Here is a 7102-nt window from a genome sequence, read left to right on the forward strand (position 1 = left end):
ATTCTGAGTCTTCCTGCCTGGTGACACGTCTGTCTCCCTCTGTACTGTAAGCCCCGTAAAGGCAGGGCTAAGGCGGTCCTGGTCGCCTCTGTATCCCAGCATCACCTGCATGGACCAGGCACAAAGCAGGCAGCTCCTCTCACCTGACTGAGGCCCAGGTGTTTGCTGACATTCTCCGACAGGTAAGCCATGTCTCCCTCGGCGGTAAGCACCATGACGAAGCCCTCCAGGGCCTTCAGGTAGCAGGCATCCAATGGTTCACCCCCTGCTCCCACCTGGCTCCACTCCCCTGGTGTCCGGGCCAGGGGGGATGGGGCATCTCTAGTCAGCCATGGGCCCCTCTGGCTATCCCCCCTCTGCCTTCCCTTACTCAGATAGCTACCCCCAGGTGAGGGGGCCACATCCCAGTGGCTTGGAGTCCCAAGGAAGAAGGCAGGGCCACTAAGGATTGGAATTCTCAGGGAGCAGGGCCTTCTGGGGAGACAGCATTCTAAAGAGGTAGGGGTCTCCCAAGGGACCAGAAATCTTAGGAGGACAAAATTCTAAGGGAGTGGAATTCCCAGGGGTCAAAATTCTAAGGGGCCAGGGCTTAGCAGGAGTCAGAATTCTCCTCGCAGAGAAGTAAAGTTCTATGGGGCAGGGAAGTTTAATGGGCAGAGCCTGCTGGAGGATGACTTCATTTTCTCCACAGCACAACCTCTTCAGGGTCCTGGGGCTCTAAGGGAGTGTGTGTGTGTGTCTGTCTGTGTGTGTCAAAGCCTCCTGTAGAGTGGAATTCTAACTGGGTGTGAATTCAAAGAGATAACTACGAGGGGGACAAAAAATAGAACTAGGGAGCTGAGGAGGAGAATGGGGACTCCCTCAAATAATTAAAAATTGGGCAGCGAAGCCTCGCAGCGACCCAAGAGAAGGTCTCCCAGGGGACCAGATCCTAAGGGTTGAGGCGCTTTAGGGAGTAAGCCTGGGAGTTCTCAGGAGGCGGAGCTTCCCAAGGGTGCATTCCAAGGGGCGGGGCCTCACAAGCGATAGACTTCTTAGGGAACTGGGCTCCGACTGGCCCAGAACCCGAGGGGGCGGGGCCTCACCGGGGATGTGGATTCCAGGGACGCTGGGGCTCCGCTGGGAAGACATCGGGGGGCGGGGCCTTGGACGGACGCGGATTCCCAGAGGAGGGGCCTCCCTGGGATGCGGCTTTCCGAGGGCGGAGCTTCGCCAAGGTGGGAATTCCCAGGGACGGGGCTCACCTGCGGAGCAGAGGCGGTGCATGCGCAGGTAGCTGATGGTCAGGCGCATGATGGAGGCCTTGTCCAGGTGGGCGCTGACCCCGCGAGCGAAGGGCAGCGTGTGTGCCAGCTGATACAGCACCTCGGTCTCCTGGCTGCGCCGGCTGCGGGCCGCATCCCGGGACTTCTCCTTGCGCAGCTCTGTGCTCGACCTGCGGGCATGGGCAGCAATTACTGGTGGTGCCTCGGGAAGGGAAAGAGGTGGAGGGGATAAGCACGTGGGGTGCTGCCACATGGGGCCCAGGCTCGCTGTGTGGTCCGGGAGCATTCCCAGAGCACTCTGGGCCCGGAAGGGCTCTCCTCTGGAGCCGCTCTTAGCCTCGGGTTTTTATCTGTCTCCCCGTCAGCCCATTTGCTGCGCTCCTGTGCCTCGCAGGGCCCGCTCTGTCCCCTCCCCGACTTATCTACTGTTCCTTCCCTGGCTTGGGACGCCTGGGGGACAGGGAGGCCTCCTGCTGGGAGGGGGGCTGGCCCAGCTGGCCCAGAGCCAGGGAAGGGAAGGAGCACGAAGATGCATGCGGCCTCCCAGGCCCCCTGCCCTACATAGCCCCTCAGAACCCCCTCTCCCGACCTTCCCCCTCCTCAGCTGAGCTGAGTCCTCAGAATCTTGGAGCACAGATCTCAAAGTCCAACGACCCACCAACGGGGGCCCCACCAGGGAGGGCTCTGTCCAGCCAACAGCTAACCACTCACCCCTGCCCTTTAATCCACTTCAAATGCCTGAATTCTGCCAGCCGGTTTGGGAGTAGGAGGATGTATATCATTTTGTCAGAAATATCTGCCACTTATCCAGCTTTTACTATTATGTCAGTCCCTGTGCCATGTGTGTTACTTCCATTAACCCATTTAGAGCTCAGACGACCCTAGAAGGAAGGTAATTATCCCTGTGGGACAAATGAAGACACAGGCACCGCGCTTGCCCAGAAGGAGCGAAGCCAGGATTTGAACGCTCTCATTTTCTCTGTGTCTCTGGCTCTGGGTTTATCTCCAGGTTTCGGCGCTTCTTTTCCCTATTTCTGCCACTGTTTGAAGGGTCAAGCTCCAGGTCTGTCTGAATCCAAACGCTATAGGTTTTTTCTTTTTTTTTTTTTAAAGAGTATATTATATATAGCATATATATTCTTATCTATATAATATTGATTAAACCATTAACAGTAAGCAGCTATAATTTGCTAAGCGTTTGTGTCTCTGACACTGCACCACACTGTGCTCTGCCCGTGTGTACTTATTCAATCCCAGAAGTCTTGCTCAGGAAGTCACAAAGCCAGGAACTGGCAGAGCCGGGATCTTAACTCGGACAATAAGCTTCCACGATTTTAATTCTTTCCTTTTGACCCACCCCCAGGAAGCAGAACTCTAGGGGGTGAGGGGAGTCAGTCCCTTCCTAGAAACCAGAGGCCACTTCTGGGGGTGGCATCAACTCACTCCCAAGCTGCAGACCTGCAGCCCCACCCACAGGCAGGATGGGGAGAGGGGTGGGGACTGTCCTGTCTGGCTGCAGGAGGGAAGAAACTTCAGTGCAGCTGGGAGGTACAGAAGGGGGCAGGCTGGGTGGAGGGTGGAGGGAGCCAGCGATCACCCCCATCCCCTCCTTTCTGGCTGGTGGGGGCGGACAGGGGCCTCCAATCCTGCTCTGCCTGAAGGACATTCCGTCCTGTCCTGTTCTGGTTCTGTTCCAGCCCTGTTTGTCTTCCTGCCCGGAGGTTGGGGGTGGGTGGGCCCCCACTGAGCTGCCCTCCCCCCCGCAGAAGGAACAGGGGTTGGGAACAGGGACAGGCGTGGGGCCGGCCCCCACCTCCTGGGCAGCTGAGCTCTGTAATCTTCTCTGTGGCAGGCTTCTCCCTCCTCCAAGGAGCCAGCTGGTGGCTGCAGTGGACCTTCCCGCTCCCAGCCTGTTCTCTGACAGGAAATGTGGGCCTCTAGCTGGCTTCGCTAACTCCTGGGTCTCTGGCCTTTCCCATTCAACAGAGTGGGGGCTAATTCCTCTGGTTCAAGGTTCCAATTTCGACTCCATTGCTAATTAGCTGTGTGGCTTTGGACAAGTTGCACAGCCTCCCTGAGCATTATAACCACCAACCTCACAGGGTTAAATGAGTTAATATGAGTTAATATATGTCAAGGGCTTAGAAGAGGACCTAGCAGTCGATTAGTGCTCTATAAAGGTTACTGCCCCCCGCCCCCATGTCCGCATCAGGGGCGGAAGGCTTAGGGGCCTCTTGGAAACCAAAGAAACTGGGGGTTTCAGTGGTAACCCCATGGTCTCGTGTGTGCAGTTACATACATGAGTTTCACACAAGCACCTTGGGAAGACTAACGAATAGCAATAGTAATAGTAACGGTAGCTTTAGTGTACTGAACGATCATGGAGCTCAAGACCCCATTAAACCCTTTCCACAACCCTGTGCAGCAGGCCAGTGGCATCCCGCGCCCTCCGCCAACGCCCACCGATGCTCAGGGCTTCTCAGTTAGTCTGACCAGGTATCTACCAGCATTTCCCCCATCTTCCTCCCAAGCAAGCAAGCTCAGCGAGGTGATGGAACTTGCCCGAGGACACGCAGCTTTTCGCCAGCAGCGCCAAAAACCAGGTCTGTCTAGTTCTACCCAGAACTCGGACTGACTCGGGACGGAGTTTATTGCATACCACCAGGGGGTCCTGCCAAGGGATCTGTTCCCTCACTGCTCTCCATCTTGATGTGGCGCGGGGGTGGGAGGGAGGGAGGCATGACCCCTATTTTTCCAGGATGTAAAACAAGCTCAGAGAGGCGGTCACTGGCACCAGGCCACACAGCCCGGAAGCGGGTGAGCTGGGATGTGAACCCTGACATTAGGTGCCTGTGCTCTAAAATGCCGTGCCTCGGTGGGTGTGCCCACCCAAGGGGCCCCTGTCCTGCCTCTCCTTTGCCCAGTAGCCTCAGACCCTTCCCATTGTCCTACCCCTTTGCTTCCAGATTGCCCCAGCTGGACAGTCTCCCCAGCTGGCCCTGTGCCCAGTCCTGGCCCAGCCCCCTGGCATTTTGCCCAGCTTGGGACGTGCAGCTGGAACCCTGCCACCCTTCCTCTGTGTTCCAGCAGAGAACAGGGGGTGTGGCCAGGGCCGGGAGGCCCCAGAGTGAGGCCCGAAAATGGGGACTGGGGCCCGATGCCCTCCTCCCCCAACCAGGAGAGGGAGAAGCCCACTACCTCCCTGTCCAGAACAACTGACCACCCATGAGCAGAGGCCCGGAGAAAGTGGGGAGACCCTGGCCCACACTCAGAGCTGCTCCTGGCCTCTCTTCTGACATCAGCTGGGTATTATATCAGGGGCCTTGTAAAAAGCGTAGCGGATTGGGGGCGCTGTACCTGGGCAGGGATTCCTCTTGGCATTACCCAGGTGGCCTGAGAGGCCAGGTGGCCATAAAGGCCAGAGGCAGGGTTTGGATTTGAGAAGAGATTTTGGGTGGGGGCTAGTGTGAGCCTCTCTGCTCCCTGATTTGCTCATTCCCCAGGACATGGCATCCAGCACGGGGTGCCCATACCAAAAGTCCTATCTTCTATGGGGACCCTCTAACCTAGGGGTCACCTGGGGCCCTGCGCCCAACAGGAACATTCTAAGAACATTTCTAACTGGGGCGGGATGGCAATAAACCCTAGCTGGAAGAAAAGAAGGGGCGAGGGGATGTGGGGGGCCCACTCACCATCGCCCAGGCCCCCCTTTGGCCCAAGTGACATCCTAGGGGTGCAGGAGGGGATGGAGTGTGGCCGAGATCCGGGTGCGAGTTATAAGTGGGTGGTGCATGGTGCTCGGATGACACTACAGGAAAGGGCTGGCCTTGGGTAGAGGTGGGGAGCACCCCAGCTTAGCGAAGAGGGGCCCCTACCCAGCCAGGAGGGGGCGCTGGGAGGGGCTGGGCCTGGGGTGGCCCAGAAGCGATGGGATGGAGTTCCCTGGTGGGCTCCGAGCCAGAGACGGAAATAGAACTGGAGAGGGCAGGTTGGGGGGTGTGACGGATCCAATCAGACCTTTGAAGCCAGGGAGGAGGGGAGGGGGTGAGGCTTCCCGGACGCCTCAGATTGGACAGGGAAAACCAAGGGTCTGGGACATTTTCCGGGGCCCTCATGAAAACACGACCAGATAGGACCCTTGGGGGTGGAGCCAGAGCACAGGTTCCGCGCGGCGGTCAGCAATCTGCACCTGGCCGGAGCCGAACGCCCACCCCCACCCTCCGCCCAGGATGGCCCTGCTGGGCACGGCGGCAGGGGCGCTCCCATCACAGCTCTCTTCACGGGGTCTTCCCAAAATAAGGCTCGAGCGCCCCCGTCCCCATGGTCACAGAGGCTGGGCGGGGCGGAGGAGTGGGAGAAGGCGCTAACTTCGGCAAGCGGGTCAGGCTGTTTCCTTGTTATTCAAGGAGGAGACCCTACCTTCCGAAAAGATACAGAAAGGTCCCCGGGGAGGGTCCCAGGTAGCTTCTGGAAGAGAATCCCCTCTGCCTATTTCTAGGGCACCTAAGTTTGGAAGACAGAGTGAGGGAGCGTCCAGTGAAAGGGGATCTCTCTTCTCTTGCACTCAGGAGCTGACTCCCCATTCCCAGGTGTCCCTATATCTGGGAAGGCTCAATTTGTGGGTAGCTATCCCACATCTCATTAGGATTTCAGGAGTCTGGCGGCAAAGCACAACCTCAATTCTGGGGGTTCAGAGACCAGAGGGTCAATATGTGGAGGGAAAACGCCGCCCCAGAAGCCCAGAAACTGCTCAAGTGCAACATACCCCCAACCAGGCGGGGAGCTGAAGCCGGAGAAATCCGGGGATCACGACTCTGAAGTGGCAACTGGCTAGAGGGGCGGGGCAGCCGGGGACTTGGGGAAACCCACTCCCGGGCAACCCCCTAGGGTGGAGAACGCGGCGGGGACTTGCCTCCAACCGCGCGTCCCGGGGCGTCCTTGCGCTGCGCCCACGCATGCCCACCCGGCTCAGGGGTCCCCGAAGAAGAGCCCCCCAATTCTCATCATTCTTGCCCCGGAACCCCAGTACCTTGCGCGCTGAAGCCCCAGCGCCATGGCTCGCGCGTCGCGGCTCGGGAGCCCTTGCAGGCCCCTAGCCCCCTCCCCTGCCCGGAGCGCCCCCTCCCCAGCTCCGCCCCCGCTGCGTTATTGGCTGCGCTGCGCCCCGCCCACGGCTCTGATTGGCCGACCAGTCTGTCACTTCCGAGAAAGAGCCCGGACTAGAGACCGAGATTGGTAAGGCGGAGGGGGCACGGCGTGGAACACACACACACACACACACACACACACACACACACACAGCCACGCCCCCTGCTGCCTACTTTCTCCGCACTGTCGCCTGCCTCGCCCAGCCTCTCTCGCGACGTCTGACACCAACCCTCTTCTGACCCACCCAGTTAACCGAGCCCCGAGCCTCCAGCCCCCACCCGCCGTCGGGCCCCTCCGACCTCCAATCCCACCCCCTCCAGTTGTCAGCTCTGTCTCCTCCGTCTCCCCTGCCTTATCCACCGAGTCCCTCGCTTCTCTTCGCCACCCCCACCTCTGGACCCCACCATCCCCTCTCCGTCCCCAGCAGCGATCTTCTGTCCTCCTGTCCCCACCCCTCCAGTCTGGCACCGTCTCTGCCTCCTTGCCTTTCAAACTCCCTTTTCAACCACACCCACATTCAAAAAGAGCAGAGAAATGGTCTCTTTCTACTAGTGAAGTAAGGAGGGCGTACCCAGTGGCCAGGGGTGGTGACAGCATTATGATCGGATAGGCGCAGGGTGTGTGTGTGTGTGTGTGTGTGTGTGTGTGTGTGTGTGTGTGTGTCCACGGGGCGCTAATCCACAGCCGAC

The 7102-nt window shown here is 59.0% G+C and overlaps 1 protein-coding gene across 1 annotated transcript in view; it reads right to left on the reverse strand.

Moving 5' to 3' along the window:
* HIF3A (hypoxia inducible factor 3 alpha subunit) overlaps nt 1–6326 on the reverse strand; it is a 25568-nt gene extending 19242 nt beyond the window's left edge. Inside the window, exons 1-3 of the mRNA XM_011367911.1 lie at nt 6295–6326; nt 1245–1435; nt 144–289 (exon numbers count right to left, since the gene is read on the reverse strand). Coding sequence (XP_011366213.1) covers nt 144–289; nt 1245–1435; nt 6295–6320 — 363 coding nt within the window. The 5' untranslated portion in view covers nt 6321–6326. The remainder of the gene's footprint in view (nt 1–143; nt 290–1244; nt 1436–6294) is intronic.
* Between the last annotated feature and the right edge of the window lie 776 nt (nt 6327–7102).

Source organism: Pteropus vampyrus, unplaced genomic scaffold (assembly GCF_000151845.1).
Source record: "Pteropus vampyrus isolate Shadow unplaced genomic scaffold, Pvam_2.0 Scaffold138, whole genome shotgun sequence".
NCBI lineage: Eukaryota > Metazoa > Chordata > Mammalia > Chiroptera > Pteropodidae > Pteropus > Pteropus vampyrus.